This window comes from Bombyx mandarina, chromosome 25, assembly GCF_030267445.1.
Source record: "Bombyx mandarina strain Sakado chromosome 25, ASM3026744v2".
NCBI lineage: Eukaryota > Metazoa > Arthropoda > Insecta > Lepidoptera > Bombycidae > Bombyx > Bombyx mandarina.
In genome coordinates, this window is record NC_143231.1 from 6,855,286 (window position 1) to 6,873,131 (window position 17,846).

The 17,846-nt window shown below is 37.5% G+C and overlaps 2 protein-coding genes, 1 long non-coding RNA gene and 1 pseudogene across 3 annotated transcripts; 1 reads left to right on the forward strand and 3 right to left on the reverse strand.

Moving 5' to 3' along the window:
* Positions 1–8,325: 8,325 nt before the first annotated feature.
* LOC149499851 (uncharacterized) lies at positions 8,326–8,946 on the reverse strand. The gene has a single exon (XM_089738560.1). It carries the CDS (start codon positions 8,944–8,946, stop codon positions 8,326–8,328), a length of 621 nt encoding a protein of 206 aa, XP_089594686.1.
* LOC149499852 (uncharacterized) lies at positions 8,650–11,246 on the reverse strand (annotated as a pseudogene).
* Positions 11,247–11,899: 653 nt separating this feature from the next.
* LOC149499853 (uncharacterized) lies at positions 11,900–14,042 on the reverse strand. Its single transcript, XM_089738730.1, has one exon. It carries the CDS (start codon positions 12,587–12,589, stop codon positions 11,900–11,902), a length of 690 nt encoding a protein of 229 aa, XP_089594856.1. The 5' UTR covers positions 12,590–14,042.
* A 1,013-nt stretch (positions 14,043–15,055) lies between these two features.
* On the forward strand, positions 15,056–16,297 carry LOC149499854 (uncharacterized). Its single transcript, XR_016325471.1, has 2 exons — positions 15,056–15,480; positions 15,569–16,297. It is a non-coding gene; the product is annotated as an uncharacterized LOC149499854 (long non-coding RNA).
* Positions 16,298–17,846: the final 1,549 nt, after the last annotated feature.

Here is a 17,846-nt window from a genome sequence, read left to right on the forward strand (position 1 = left end):
TTATATTAATTTATATTCTTAATTTTATGAAAAATGATAATATGGAGTAAAATGAAATGAAGATGATTAATTTGAGACATTAATCAACTGGGATGAAATTAAATGAAATGAGATGAGATTATATTGGATGAAATATAATCTCAGTAAAATAGTGGTCATTTACTGAGATTTTTTCAATGGACTTGTTCGAGCCACGTCGGCTTTTACGTCCAGCAGCTTTGTTTGATTTTCCCACATTTGTGCACTTTCACAGATATTAAACAGTTAATAAACCACCGTTAATACACATTTAAACCTTAAGAAACACTAAAAAGATAAAATAAAACAAATCACACAATTTCATTCCTCGTGTTCCCGCCAAAAAGTCCTTCGACAGGAAATCTCAATATTGTAGAATAGGGATCGCAGCACGTGAAATAAAGGTTCCACTATTCCAAACTCTTCTGTCATAATAATAATAAAAAAATAATTAACACTTTTATTACGCCTTGCTCATATTTCAACCATCTTCGCCATCTTCCTTTTCTCTGTCATTCTGCCAATCATTCTCTTCTCTCTTTCTTACCGTTTTCTGTCACTCACATCTTAACGCTCCGTTCCACACTCATCACTTTTCATATGTTCCGTTCTTATCAATCCCACATTCTGTAGGTATACGATTTGTTGAATTTTTATTTATTTTATTACTTCGATGTATGGGTCGAACTCACGGCCCATCTGATATTAAACCACGGCTGAAACAGATGAAAACTTAAGGTCATGTGAGGTGAGAGGAGAGTTGAAAGTCTTAATTGGAAGTAAGTTTTTTCCTATCGAAGCGACGCTTAAATGTTTTGAAGTTAAAACGGATAGGACCACAATTCCCTGTGATAGTACGCAGTATGTACACGTCCGATAGTGAGTTGCTCTGTTATAGAATGGCCATTAATGACATCACCTACAAGAATCCGACAAAGTTTAACAATATTTTTATTAAATAAAATCTATTTTTAGTATAGTTATGATTAATAAACACGTGATTTACGAAGCGCTTGATTTTTTATTATTTTAAATAAATACTTTTTGCGTGTGCACTCTCTCTCTCATGATTTATTAATTTATGTTTTTATTTATTTATTTTGATAGTGATTGTGGTTTCGTTATAGATAATTTAGAATCAACTAGACATTTAGGAATGGAAATGGAAATTAATTCGTAATCTTTTTAAAAATCGCATGCTTAGAATGAAAATGTTTCAGTACTACATATTTATATTAGCAATAAAGGAAGATTAGCTTCGAATACCAAAACGTCTCCTCCACTTGGGTTATTCAACATTTTTCCTCAATCACGGCCACGAAACACCTGCAAACTCGAGGTACGTTGAGAATTACCTTAAGAGACTCGAAGAATATTATTAATGTTGGTGGCACTAGCAGCAGCATTCCCAAGAACCTAATTTGTTTTGCAACATCTTTTCAGTCCAGGGGCTCAACACGACGAAAAGACCCGGTCATAACAGTAACTAAGCATCGAGAATTCCTCGAGGTGATCATTAACGCAACATCGATTGAGTCGAGGTCAAGGAGGTTTCGAGGTAATGTCTTAAAGTACCAGTGAAAGATCAGCAATATACAAAGGTCTTCGCAGCACTGGTTTTGAAACCAGGCGAGAGCTCGTTATTTTTACTTAACTAGTAATAATCATGGTTGATATCACGGGCAAAAAGTCGGAAGTGCATGATTACGAATGGAACAATTGGAATTGTAATTACTTCTAATGTATTATATAAATAATACAAGCTTTTGCCCGCGACTTCGTCCGCGTGGAATAGTTACTTTGGCATAACGCTAAATTTTATTTTTGAAATATATAATGTTAAGGAAGCTATTTAAACCCCTATTTGAAACATTATTTATTGGTGCTCCACTTGTATTGGTCTTACCGTGATGCTATATAGCCTATAGCCTTCCTCAATAAATGGGCTATCTAACACTGAAAGAATATTTCAAACCGGACCAGTAGTTTCCTGAGCTTAGCGCGTTCAAAAAAACAAACTCTTCCGCTTTATAATATTAGTATAGATAATAGTGAAGCAGAGGGAAGGTTTTCTCAGGTTGAGCCCGTGAGCTGACCCACCCGTCCGAGCGTATTTTAAAAAGCCCCGTTACCAGCGAATAGATACGAAAAAACAGAGGAGAGAAAGAGAGATATAAACCTATATATAAACTATCATAAGGCGAGACTTACACAAAATACCTAAAAAAAAAAAAACCGCATATAAAAGTTGACTAGATTATACCAGTACTAGTAGGAGTATAATCTACTTAAATACGTGGCGGAACCTTTTACCAAACTTCAAGACATCGGGTTAACTTGACACTTGTCAAGGACCAATGGCAATACGATCATGTCATCAATTTTGTCTGATCAAGATCACCAAAATTTATTTTTTATTTTTTTTATTGCTTAGATGGACGGACGAGCTCACAGCCCACCTGGTGTTAAGTGGTTACTGGAGCCCATAGACATCAACAACGTAAATGCGCCACCCACCTCGAGATATAAGTTCTAAGGTCTCAGTATAGTTACAACGGCTACCCCACCCTTCGAACCGAAACGCATTACTGCTTCACGGCGGAAATAGGCGGGGTGGTGGTACCTACCCATGCGGACTCACAAGAGGTCCTACCACCAGTGAAGATTGATAGAAATGATTAATTAAATTTTTTATATGGCAAATTTTTTTTTAATACTTTTTTTTTAATCTTTATGAGCGCTTATATCCGTGAGATCAAGTAACATTTCTGTACACTTAAAACCAATTCTCAATAGGATTTCATGCTGCACTTAAGTAGTAAGTCATCGATGCGTCAAGTTCACAAGTAGCGAGAATTATTCCCATAGACGACGTCCGACCCACAATCGTGTTGATTACTCCATGCTGTCAACGCCCTCTCATATACATATACACAATGAGCATTCAACAAAATAAAAGTCATAGAAAAAACGATTCAGCTAATCAGTGTAATAAAATTGATTACCCACATGTGACGTCACACTTTGAGTTTGGCATATAAAGGGCGTTAAACTATTTGTTGCGCTTGAAAACTCTCAATCATGTTAAACTTCACAATGTTCAGCTTTTCATAATAACGCGTGGACTATATCAAAGTAACAATAATGAAAGAAAGATGGCGGCGCGCAAATAGTTTCAAGAAATTGTCGTTTTTCATACAATCAGAATTGTCACAATCGAGCGAAATTTGCTTTCCTTAATATTACGTAAAAATAATGATTGGATGTAATCTTGAATTTAAAGAAAATCCCTTGCTTTTTAGATTTCGCTCCGCATTACCAAACATGCCCCAGTACATCGAAAGAGGGAAAATAATGTTATTAAATTAATTCAAACGAAACATAAAATATGTTATCTATCAAAAAATGACTACACATTAAGATATCATATCATGGCTGTGTTGTGTCAGCGTAGAATAGCGTACTCTTCCCGTGGGTGTCGTAAAAGGCGCCTAAGGGATTCGTCGGAAAACCGGCAGCAGCATTCTCTGAGTATCATAGCAGTATACTGCATAGCCCAATCAATATTTACTGGTGGTAGGACCAATTATAAATCTGCCTATTTCTGCCGCGAAGCAGTTTGAAGAGCTAAACAGACATAGCGCAATTATGATGACGTCATCATTTTCCCGGTGTGACTTATGTCTTCGGGTAATCACTTAACACCAGTAAATATTTACTGGTGGTAGGACCAATTACAAATCTGCCTATTTCTGCCGCGAAGGAGTTTGAATAGCGAAACAGACATAACACAATTATGATGACGTCATCATATTCACGGTGTGACTTATGTCCTCCGGTACTCACTTAACGCCAGTAGCATCGTGAAGTCGCTCACGCATCTATCTACGCAACGAAATAAATAAATAAATAAATAAATAATAAATATTCACTTTTTAACGGGAAACTGCAGGTCTCCTATTGACATAATTGTCGGCATCCTTGAGCTTTATTCGCTTTGTTAATCATTGCTCGGGACTAAAGTTAGCGCGATGACGTCACGTCGCAGCGACTCAGAACGCACATACATGAGCATCTGTCTCCCGCGTTGCGTTACAACGCGCCATGCTCATGATCTGAGACCCGACAAAACGGCTCCAATCCTAGACAATCGGGGAAGGTCTCTTACCAAACTTTGTTCTATAGTATACATTGAAATTAATTAAATACTCTCTGATTATGCATATAGTGACGAAGCGTAGCGTGCTCGAGTTATTACCCCCGTACAACATTTTGAAGTGCAGAGGAATCATACTCTTTCGCCTGAAGACAAGGATACCAGCTATGTAATGAAAATAAGAAAAAAAAAATTGAAATCACTTTTATACGAACTACGATTTTTAGAACACGAAGTTCTGAAAGAACAAAATCTATTATATATTTAAAAATGGATCATAGTGCTAAATATATTTTTTTTCAATATAAACAATTTTTTATTTGAGTACAAACAAATTAAACAATCTAGGGAGCATTGCTAACGAGTTTTTGAGGCCCCGGGAGCCAGTTGAGACAATTTTTAAACATATCTATTAATGAAGTCCGAGCTTGAATCCGCGAATCCTAGATCTATTATATATATATATATATATAAAACTGGTTCTGTATCGTTGCCCCTGCCGTGGAGGTCCTGATCGGTACTAGCTGAAACACGTAAAAAGCACGTTACTGCTTCCTTCAAAATCAAAACGGCTTTCCAAAATACAAATATCTAAAGTAAAATTGGCTTCAGAACAGAGCACAATCAAGTTAACTTATGAAGGTGTAGCTACGCCTACAAGGATTTTATTTTAGTTCGCAGTCGAAGCAGATTTTTAAAAATAAATCTATAGTAGTTAGTTTCAGGTTATTCCTGAATAATTGGCTCAGATTGAAACGGACTTTAATGTTATTGTTTTGTATGATGATCCTAAAACGATTAGGTTTTCGTAATTTAATTAACTGACCAAAAATTGCTTATAGTTTCTGTAAAACAAACAAAAAAACAAAATGAAAATCGTGGCGCTTCCTTTTGGATATACGACTTTTTTACACGCACGATGCGTGTGTGAACTATTTAAAAAAAAAACAATAACAATCGCTTCAACTAATTCCGACGGATAAATTCATAAAATAGCTGTCATACAAGAGTGCATTTTCGAACTTATTAAAACTACAATATTCAAAACAAAAAAAAAAACATATTTGTAACCAGCCAGTAACCGACTACCAAAAACAATGTAAACTCGTCAGAAATCACTCAAAGAAGACATAATATTAAATATTTAACCATAGCTTAATAACTTTTGGAGGTTTTACTAAGTTATGGGATAGCTTTGAAAGATATGACGAATCTAGGGCCCAAGAAACTGTCGAGAAAAATATACACATAAGTTTTTTTTTCACCTCATGGTTATTTGGTGTGAGTCCATGGCGTGAACACCGTTGTACATCATGAGACTTGATGATCATATCCCAATCGTGATATACCTAGTCACATATAGATATTATAATAGTGCTTACGATGAGTTTGGCATTTATTTACTTATTAAAGCGAAAAAAGTGAAGCCATAAAATAGTTTAGTACAATAAATATGGTCAGATTTTATGTAAATATAATAATTTGTTCATACTTTTTATGTAAGTAAAACTTCTAAGCTTAGAGCATCGACCAATTTACACACAATTCCGAATATTTTTTTCTAATTTATAAGCTAGCTATTAGCAAAGTAGATCTGGCATAAGAATTTGATTCAAATTATTCAACACAATTTTCAAGAACTACAAACATTAAAAGTAGGTAAGCAAAACTTGAAACAAGATAGTATATCCACATATTAAGCATGGAAAACGACAAATTAAAGACGAGATAACAGTCCCATTCTTTCGTGCGCGTACAAAACCTAATTCATTGCTTCATTTGAATAGATGACGTACATCGGTAAGTAGCGAGCCAGCAAGCTACATCGACGTCGGAAATAGCCTCCTACGACGAGGCAAAAGGCGCCGTATTCTTCTTATAACTTTACGTGTTTTTATCCAGTCGAGACGAGCTGTGTACATCTCCAGTCGAGAACGTACCCTTCCGAGTTTGAGAACCCCATCAAATACCAAGAAGCCACAACTTTAGGTGTCTTCTGAATTTTGGCGTGTTATACTTTACGGAATGTTTTCCTACGGCGTTTTATCTCTCTCTGCTTCTCTGCTCTTTGACTTCGACTGACGTAGTTGACCTCAAATTCTTAATATCGTTCTTATAAAGAGAATGCTAAGGAATAAACTTCCGTGACAAGCGTTGAGAGCGGACTGGTTGTCTCGGATGTTTTAGGGCTCATTAAGATACCAGAAATTATGGTTTTCGCAAAGAGGAATATAGAGAATGAAAATCGAGAAAGTGTAATAAAATTCTCGGTTTCGAAATTAAAGTTATTTTTATGGAGACAAGCATTTACCGCTTAGTACCTACTACTATTTTTCGTCTGAACCTAGTATTTATAAAGCTCCTAACGGTGTTATTACTTCAAATAATTCAGCTCCCTTTTTTTTACATTGATATTAATGTGAAATAGAGTTAATTATGTTAGTGCGGAAACATAACTAGAAGCGAGCATTTGGTAATGTTGCGGGTAGTGTCATTCAAGGCTGACGTATATTTCGGCAGTGTATGTGAAATGCGGGCGAGTGAGTGAGGGCGGCGCGGGCGGCGTCGACGCGCGATTGTCAAACCGGCGGCCGCTGACGCAACGCGCGACCTCTTTGTCCGGAGTCCGACGGAATGGCCGCGGAGCCGGCCTCGCCTGCGCCACACCGCTGTCCGCGCTCGAGTAATTACGAATGTCAAATGTTATCGCACGCAACCGTCCGCCGCACCGTCCGCACTCCGCTGCGCCGCTCTTCATAATAATAAAACCTGATATTTAAAACGGAACGTCCTTCTAACGCCGTGTAGTTGCGCCGACGCCAATCTACGATAATAATAAGCTGACTGCCTAGAAAGCTTTACGCTGAACCGCTGCACACTCTTGTATGAATAGACGGTCTCGAATGCGAAGCGCTGTAGCGCTGAGTGCGCGCGCCACGTAGCGCTCACATAAGTACGGCCAGTTCTATGCGCGCCTGTATAGCTATTAAATGTATATAGAATATATAGTAGTAATCGCTCGACGCAGCGGTATTATGTCGGAAATATACCGGCGGCGCCGCGCCTCAAGCCAATTCACCATTTCACGATTTAGTTTGTATGGGAAGTTTAATTTCGATTTTTAAAAGCATTGGTAAGAGTTATCGAATTGGTTCTTTTGGTAAAATATAAAGCATAACTTAAGCCTTCCTTAATACTATATAGAGTGAGTCTAGTGTATCGAATTTTAGAAATAAATACATCAGGCGAGCTTTTTTGTAGGGTTTTTTTTAACTATTTTTAAGACTATTTTGACTTTACTATGCATATCACATATATTTAATTTAATACTTAAGCGTTTTTTGGTTTTATCAAAACTTAATACACAATACCTATAATTTTTTTTTTAACCAGAGAAAACAGTATAGGAAACCTATATACATTAAATACATATGAACAAAAAAATACTTATAAATCACTTCTATATTGGACATAATATAATCACGTATTTTTATAGTACCTTGTTTTGGGTGTCAGACATATAAATTAAACAAGCTAACCTTGTTCACACTCTTCTTTAATCTGCTAATTTTACATTGATGCGTTTGGTTCTTGATTCATTCAAAATTGCTTTGGACTTCTTATACTAATTTTTACACACAACGCTACCGCGATGTAACTTTGTTGGCCTGTGACATCTATTGACGACATTTGTCAACTGTTGGATTTATAACTTAACAATATTTTAATGGTTTGCAATATAAACCTCATATTTAATAATAATTCTTAATATGTACAGGACTCTATATAATCATATAAATAATCATAAACCTTACACTCTATATAATCATATTAATATAAATAATCATAAGCCTTACAGCTCGGCCATCCTACCTAAAGCGAGACCCTTCGCTTTGAGATCAAGAAAAAAAAAAAAACAAAGTATATGTTACAAAAATAATAATAATAAATGCAATTAATTATACACTAGGTTTATATATGACGTGTAACATTTTTTTTTTTAACATTTTTTTTGCTATAAATTCTAAGTACATACACATATCTATCGCTAAATCGTTTCCATGGTTTTAAGTTCTATCAAAATAATAATTAAAATAACAATTTCTTTCTTAAGTAACTAAATGTCCAACATAAACTGAGTAATCAAGTATCTAATCACTGTCATCAACACTATTACTAGATTCATCAGACTCTAATTCTCTACAGAACGACATCCAAGGCTGAATCTTATCAATAGATACAACTGCTTCATACCTTCTACCTTTTTTGCGAGTCATTGGTATATCTTCTACCACGAACCTATCATTGGGAAGAACCTTTAGTATACGATAAGGGCCTTGGTACTTAACAGAGAGCTTTTGAGATTTTCCATCGTGCGGAGCCTGCCTTGCTAAGCGTACTAAATTCCCTTTTTGGTACTGCCTCACTGGTTTCCTATGCTTATTAAAATTGACTGCATCTTTAACTTGTTGCTGTTTTATTTTTTTACTAGCCTGTCGTCTGACTTCCGCCAATTCCTCAATGGGAGTCCTATTTAGGGTGTCATTGATTATCGTACTAAGTATGCCTTCCGTTCTACTAATTATGTTAAATCCAAATAGTAGCTCAGAGGGGCTCTTTTGGGTAGTTTTATGTCGAGCTGTGTTCATACCAACCTGGATATCAGTGATGTGGTTGTTCCACGACTTGTCGTCGCCGCCGTGATTGGCTGTCGATAGAGCATCTAAAATCGTTCTATTAAACCTTTCTACTTTCCCGTTTGCTCGAGGCATTGCAACGGCATTTACAATATGTTTGATCCCGTAAGAGGTCGTAAAATCTTGAAACGCCTTACTCGTACCTTTATCTTTTCGATTGGGTGGAGCTCTCCTTCTCGTTTATCACCTGGAGCTTTGCGGTACGCGCACTCCATGCAGGAGGTAACATACTTCCGGACGAAACGCCGCATTTTTGCGAACCAATAATGGCCTCGGATGCGCTGTAGGGTTCTTTCAAAACCACAATGGCCAACGTCACCGTGGTTCATTTTTAAAATTTGCCAGCGTACACTTTTGGGTACCAGCCATTTTATTTCGTCACCTACCACGTGGTAAACACGGTCATTCTTCAGTCTGTAGTTTTTGTGTATGTCCGCTACCTCCGCCGATGAAGGGTCAGAAAGAATCCTTTGATTTTATTTATCTCGTCATCTGCAGTTTGTACCGTCGCAATCCAGTCCTGTTCGATTTGCTGTATTTGTAAAACATCTAGTGCATGTGTATTACCTGAAGAAGAATTCACTGGGTTTCTGCTTAGGGCATCCCCGTGTGCCATGCTAACACCAGGCCGGTACTCGATTGTACAGTCGTACTTCTGAAGTTGGACCCACCACCTAGCTATGCGAGGTATCAAGTCACGTTAGTTAGAGTGGACCTGAGTGCATTGCAATCGGTCAAGATTTTAAACGGTATTCCCACTAAATAAACCCTAAACCGATTGAGAGATGCAATGACCGCCAAAGTTTCGAGCTCGTACGAATGAAACTTGCGTTCGTCAGCGGTAGTTTTCCTGCTGAAGTAGGAAACTGGTTGCAATGCACCATTACAGTTACGCTGCAGTAAAATACCCGCTAGGCCTTCTTTGCAAGCGTCCGTGTGTAGCTAGGTTTCAGACTTAGGATCGTATAGAGCTAGCACCGGTCACTCCATCAGAGCGCTTTTAGAGCCTGTGAACGCCTGATCCTGTTCGGCCAACTCCAGTTAGCGTCTTTCTACAGTAAATCCATTAACGGTGCAGTTATCGTAACATATCCCTTTATAAAACGTCTGAAGAACCCAGACAGACCCAGAAATTGGCGCAATTCGTGCTGATTGGTAGGTGTTGGGAATTTTGAGACGGCTTCAATTTTTTTTTTTTTTTACTACCTGGGCGGATACCATTAGCACTCACTTCAAACCCTAGAAAGTCTATGACATTCAAAAAGAAATAGCACTTACTTAATTTCAGTGTGAGTCCGCCTTTCTTCAGAAGCTGTAGAACTTCGCCTAGTCTTTGGATGCCTTCCCTAAAGTCCTTGGATGGTATCAGTATGTCATCCATGTAGACAACAGCATATTTAATTTGGGCCTCCTTTAATATTTTATGGATTGTCCTTTGGAACACAGATGGTGCATTAACTAGTCCGAAAGGCATGCGGTTGTATTCATACTGCCCATCAGGTGTTACAAAGGCAGTTTTACTACGGGAAGCCTCAGCGACTGGTGTTTGGTAGTACCCGGAAGCAAGGTCCAATGGCGTAAATAGGGTGTTACCGGATAATAGGTCCAACTGATCCTCGACTCTTGGTAGGGGGTAGTGTTCCTTTTTGGTCTTTCTGCTTAGAGCTCGATAGTCCACACACAATCGTTTCTCACTATTCTTTTTTGTACCAGGACTATAGGACTGGCATATGATGAATATGACTCCCTAGCTATACCATTATCTACCATCTCCTTAACCATGTCTCTTATCAATTATCGCTCAGTATGTGACATACGGTATGGGCGATACACGACTGGTTCCGTGTCGTTAAGGTCGATCACTATCTCAGTGATGTTGGTAAACCCAAGGTCCTTGAGCCCACTTGAGAAGCAATCGCTATACTGAAGTAATAACTTTTGTAGTTCTTCGCGTTGCTGTTTTGTTAGCTCAGGATTGCAACTGATCTCTTCATCCAGTCCCCGGGAAAAAGGTAGTTCTCTTTTCCTTCAGCACCCCTTTACGAGCCATGGACGTAGATGCTACCATTTCCCTGCCCATCAGCATTAACAATTATGGGACGTACAATGTTACCATCTATTTCCGTGTCATCTTCCACTATGAGTCTTATTTTAGTACACGCGAGTCTTTCAAATACGATCTTAGTCGGAGTCTTAGTCATTATAATATCAGGCTTCTCTGTAAAGGAATGTCCAAGTAATGCAGAGTAATTTAGTACATAATCTTCTACTACATATATTTCAATAGTTTCTTTTAACCCTTGAACTTCTACACTCACGGTAGCTACACCTAAAGAGCAAGTCAGGTTTCCTCCTATTCCTCTTAATACCGGCATACCTTCCCTCACATCGATATTCAGGTTCAACTCCTTAGCGGTACTCTGTCTAATTAACGAGCATTGACTCCCTAAATCTACATGACACTTGACCCCTGAGTTGTTAATCTTTATATCCAGTATATATTTATCAATAGCGCGATCATCGACAGTTACATTAGATACTTGGTTTTGTACATTATTTTTATCTAAGGCCTGACTATCGTCTTTATTAATCGGAGTTTCATTTTTAAAACAGTTAATCGCCTAATGACCAATCCTCCCGCAGGTCGTACACTTCACGATAGGTTTTGTACATTTAAACCTAGGGTGACCTATTTCGTTGCAATTGAAGCAACGGATTCCGTTACTACTAGGGCCCGCCCTGCTCGTGCCAGATTGATTTGTTTTTTTTCAGGTTGGCATCGTTAATGGAGTCACGAACTTTGCCTAGCTTCACGGTTCTAAAGTATTTGAGCACTTGCTCAGGTTGCTTAAATTGAGCGGCTTGAGCACCCACTTTAACGGCACGATCTTCAACCCCGTACAGCAAACAGTCTACCACTTCCTTGCCATAAATTTTGCAACGATTTAACAAGTTAATTTTCGCATAATAGTAATGTTCAAACGACTCACCGTATCTAACTGTTTTTGCTAACATTTTATGCAATAACTCAGCATAGTCCTCGCTTTGGGGAAAAGATTCTATAAGTTTTTGTTTCCACCCAGTCCATGTAAAATAATAGGCTAGATAAGCCCTGATACCAAGTTTTAGCGACACCAGAAAGCTTGGGCAAGGAATAGTGGATAATTTCCCTGTCTTCCCATCCATATATGTGAGCACATTCTTCTACTTTCGTCAGCCAAGTAAGGATAGTTTGTTCCTTTGCCATTGGGTCAAATTTGGGGATAACATTTGTGTTGAACGTAAGTTTGGGCTTATCTGAACCTTTTATTTTGTCAAGAATAATCAAGAATTTATCTACTAATACCTTTGTATCTGAACCGTCGTCCTCCTTACCACGCTTAACCTTGCGTGGAAGCTGCAGTGACCCCATATCAGATCCTGAAGAGGAAGACGCATGCCGTCTCCTCTGTCCTGTCCTTGTCCTTGTTTTCCATCTCCTTCTTTCGTATTCGTCCCTGTCGTCAGAGCCGCTTGATTGTTGCCTGCTCGACCGCTGCTTACGCGATCGTCGTTCACTCGATCGCTTTCCACGCAACCGTTCTCTTCGAATCATCGTGTCCTTGTCCATTTTATCCAATGGTACCGATTGCTCTATGCTCGAGCTCCTCCTCCTAATTCTTTCCTGTCGACCTACATCCTCAACCTCGGATGCTCCGTGCTCTATCCTCGAGCTCATCCTCCTAATCCTTCCCTGTTGACCTACACCCTCAGCCTTGGATGCTCCTTGGTCACTGCCATGTGTTAGTCCTTCCCCTCGACTAAGCACATGTGACCTACATCCTCAGCCTCGGATGCTCCTTGGTCATTCCCCATGTGTTAGTCCTTCCCCTCGACTAAGCACATGGACCCTACATCCTAACCTCGGATGCTCCTTGCTCTATCCGCGAGCTCATCCTCCCAATCCTTCCCTGTTGACCTACACCCTCAGCCTTGGATGCTCCTTGGTCACTGCCATGTGTTAGTCCTTCCCCTCGACTAAGCACATGTGACCTACATCCTCAGCCTCGGATGCTCCTTGGTCATTCCCTATGTGTTAGTCCTTCCCCTCGACTAAGCACATGGGCTCCTTTTATCATTAAGCCACTTTCTCTTACTAGCCGAGCACTAGACCCTTCCCCTCGGCTAGTGTCGTCCTCCACGTCACAGTTGATGAGCGTAACTGAAACTCACATTGTGGAGCTTAGAATGATGATAGTTATAAACTGCTTTAACCGGGTTTAATAATTGCAAAAAGTAGAATAGGGTAATTTAAATGGCATAATATCGGGTACGTTCCGAAAAGCTAGAAGAGGACTACTCGTGGAACGGGGAACAGAAAAGAAACTAACTTTATTATGCATGTGCATTCATCGAAAATCATGTATTTCCAAAGACCTGACGCACTCTTACATTTATGTAAACATTTAAATCAATGCAATAACGAGTGTCGTTAGATTCTAATAGAACCTATAAAACTCTCATGTAAATAAAACGGTAGGTGGGTAGAATGAATTTGTTGTTTTAAGTTTAATTACTTATATTAAGTCAAAGCTTTAATCGTCATTGATAGTTAATTCAACCCAACGCACATGTGATCATTACGTGGTCGATTGTTCAGTGCGATTGCACTGATCGGTTACAAGGCAATGATAAAAAAAATGACTCAGTGCAGGTTTGTATTATAAAGAGGAGCAAGACAAAGAAAATTCATATAAATATAAAAAAAAATCACAACCACCAGAATATTTAATAATACTGAATCACATGTAAATAATTAATAATAACTTACGTTTTACCGAGCCGTGGGCGTAGTAAGGGTAGTTTTCTAGAGCCTTACTTATCCCGCTTCTGACCTTTTGGGTGTCAGACATATAAATTAAACAAGCTAACCTTGTTCACACTCTTCTTTAATCTGCTAATTTTACATTGATGCGTTTGGTTCTTGATTCATTCAAAATTGCTTTGGACTTCTTATACTAATTTTTACACACAACGCTACCGCGATGTAACTTTGTTGGCCTGTGACATCTATTGACGACATTTGTCAACTGTTGGATTTATAACTTAACAATATTTTAATGGTTTGCAATATAAACCTCATATTTAATAATAATTCTTAATATGTACAGGACTCCATATAATCATATAAATAATCATAAACCTTACACTCTATATAATCATATTAATATAAATAATCATAAGCCTTACACTTGTAACATTGATTCTTGTGAAAAAGCTATAATATTGGATATAATAATGAGTCAAACATTTATTAATATTATTATTTATTATTATTGTCTTTATTAACAATCTTAATTCATATTAAGGTGCATACTATTAATGTAATTTTCTAAACGTTTGACATCAACAAAGATTGTTTTGTTTTTGCATAGGCCTCCCCCAAATCCTGCCATAAGCCCCGGTCGTGGCATTTCCTCTTCCACGTAGAGGTCTGCAATGGCCTTTATGTCGTCTACCCACACTCGGAAAGGTCGTCTTTTTATTCTTTTCCCCTCTCGGGTTTACCATTCAGTTACTAATTAAGCCAATTTTTCTGTTTTGCCTCTTATTAGATGATGTGCCCATTTCCACTTTATTTTTTTAATTGTGTATGATACGTCCGATATTTTTGTTTTCATCCAGATATCTTTTAATTATGTTTTATCCTTTATTTTACCATTTAACATGCTTCTCTTTCTTCGCTCTACATTTATTTTATGTAGTATATATTTTTCTGACTGTGAATACACAGATGTGGTTTCGACTCACTCGTTGCTAATTGGCTAATGAATCTCATGAATGTATTTTGTTTTAAAGTGGTTTTCGTTATTTTATTAAAATCAGTCCTTTATAACTAAAAGTTATTTACACTATTCACGCGTGACTAAAGTCTGAATCTCTTTGATTATTTCGTTAAAAAATAAATAATGAAAATGAATATTAGATATTATTTTCCTTGCATTTTTAAAATAGCAATAATACTAAAGAATTCGAAATGATGATGCAAGGTTTTCGCGAGTCGGGCACAATCTTCAATTCAGTCATAAGTGCTACAAAAACGTTAAATGTCATAAGAATTTAGTATTAAATTTAGTAGTAAAGATTAAAGTCAATTTGTCATAACAACGAACATCATTGCTTGTAATAATTCTTACATAATAATTTATATTCGTTTTAAATACACACAGTGGTTCATTTCGTTAATTTCCAGGAGTCTAACGATTTTAGTAAAAGTAATGTAAATATGTGTACTATAATATTATTATAATGCTAAGAGAGAGTCGGCCTGTGTCGCGGCGCAGCTCTCTGTCAGCTATAGCGTGGCCTTATAGATGGTTGTTTGCGCTCACAGAGTGCGGTGAACAGCGCTCACCGGCGCCACGTCTGTGTGAGTGTGTCGGTACAGACGCACACAGCGGGCCGGCGCACACAGACGCAGCCCCTGTACGGGTGCGTTCCGAAACCGCTCTCTATTCTATCTATGCGAAGGCGTCGTATAGCGGGCACGCTCGGGGCGAGGAATTTAGAGGCGGGGGTCGTATCGTTAATTGTTATGAAGTTGATTTCGGTCCTGAAATTCCGAAATAGGTATTTTGAAATAACGCCTCTTTTTCGTAAACAAGACTGCGACATTTCGCTTTGCCTACTCACTGCTAACAATCAAATTGTATTTCAGAATTTGAATCGTCGCTTTGGAACTCGCTATCTAAGCTCTAGGTCGCACGTCCGTGAGCATATGTTTTCGTTTACAAGTGTACATCAACGTTCGGCTCAGTATTCACGGTGTTATCACTGACTGATAACAGCACCGTTGACTTCGAATGTCTGCCGTCTGCTTAAGGCTTAGAATCGCGTGATTTTCTGTGTAGAGTCGGTCGTCAAACAAGTCCATGGATAGCGATTCGACTGACCATGCGGGGTTCTCGGGTCACGGCATTGGTTGCTGGTGATTTACTCAATACAAAACGCTTGAGAAAGAAGAATAAGAACTCAAGAATATTGTGGAAAATCATCAATGACACAGTTGTATAAATACAGACGATACTATTGAAAAATAGTTTACTTGTTTAATTATTTCAAAATATTCCATGTTTTGTGTTAATTTTTTTTATTTCAATACTTGGAGCTGTCAGATATACTCTATGCTAGAATTGACTATAGCATTCAGTGAATTTCGAAATTTAAATAAGGAAAAATACATTACTGACTGTCACCGGACTATGGTTCTCGGTAGTGCTACGCGCCGTTCAATGTACTTTGTAACTTTTTAGGCTAACATCTGGCAACAACATGTTGGCCCGAAAAAGGTGTCATTCCCCTTCGTTCGCTTCGACTCCGACTATCATTCAAAGTCGACACTCGACGGCCTCTATGTGCTCGCCCGAACAACAAGTCCTACCATTTATTTCTCACTCGAAATATCATATATGTTTGAGAGTCAATTAATATGAGACTATCAAAAATACGTTATTTCAGTATTTTATGATATTGCAACATTATGAAATACGACTTATATTGAATTAATAGGATTATATCGATTATTTTTTTTGGACTAGAACCATATCCCACGCTGCGTGAAAAGGATCGCTTTCTTGCACAATATAACGAACGGTACAATTAATTATAGTTTTTAGCGATTTATTTACTATAACTAAAAATTTCAAATTTAAAAGATAGTTTGTCTTAGATTTGTAATAAACCTTTGCCATTTCGATCGACATTTTAACGTAAATGTGTTCAAGAAACAGAAAAGATTTTTGAAACCAAACATTCATTTAATTGCGCATCGTACGCGAGTGAATAACCAAACCAGTGGTAAGGGAGATGTAGTGTTTTCATAAAGTTCTTTGCTTACAATCAGATCGAGTTCGCGTCAAGTGTTTCAGCGGTTTTCTGAAAGCAGTGTGGCCAACTGAACGGCAAACGTTAACCCGTACTGAATGGAAATTTTAACGTGCCTTCAATAAAGAGAACGACGTTGTTCTTCAAAACTATAATTGAATTGTTAGATTGTTAGCTTTTTAAACGGCCTGACTAGTTCTACTATTGAGTTGCTAGTGCATTAAAAAGTTTTTTTTTTGTATAATGTATCAATCATAGAAAACTACGCAAATAAATATTCCTTGACAGAGTAAGAGTTGAAATCGATAGATTTAGAAAAAAGATAGCCAATTGACAAAATTCCTTTGTCTTCATAATAATTAGTAATGAGGACAAGTAAACGATTTATATTAAGACAGAAAAATGTAATCACTACACTGTGTTTTTCCATCCAATTTACGAACATTCACAATTCTCTAAAATATGTAACGCAAAAACTAACTATACAGACGCTTTGTGATAATTCGAGATAAAACTCGTTTCTGTTGAATTACGAGTCAGCGCCATCTCTTGGCGTTTTATAGGAACTTACCTTAATTCGATTCACAATTCGTATAAAGTTTTATATAGATACTCGATTTTATTAAAATGAAATCGATATGTTGCATAAAATGACTTTTATTAGCTTAGAATGACATACAATTTCAGATTCACAAATCCTGGGAAACTGAAAAAAAAAAAGAATTGACGTCGAGCAAGCGATACCTATGATTAATAAATAGTTATTACTTTGACGTCAATTGTTACCAGACTAAATAAATTATTTAAGAATAAGTATGTCTGTACATTTCTCAATATTCCTAGTCTCACAAGACAAGTACCTATTATTCAAATTATTTATCTAATATAAGATTTTCTAGAAACATGGCGAAGGTTGTATTGGCAATATTAATGTATAACAGTAGTTCTTTATTGAACTACTGGAAAATGACAAAGAATATTTAGTTGTTAGCTTAATTAATTTAGCTTATATTTTATTCCAGATGGGCAGATGATTTTTTTTTGTCATTATTGGAGACCATTGATATGACAAAGTGATTATGGCCATCCACGTGGACAATTGGAGTAGAAGA

Excerpts from the sequence above, each read along its gene's own strand:
- LOC149499851 (XM_089738560.1), bottom strand. The coding sequence starts at position 8,946 with ATGCCTCGAGCAAACGGGAAAGTAGAAAGGTTTAATAGAACGATTTTA.
- LOC149499853 (XM_089738730.1), bottom strand. The coding sequence starts at position 12,589 with ATGAGCTCGAGGATAGAGCACGGAGCATCCGAGGTTGAGGATGTAGGT.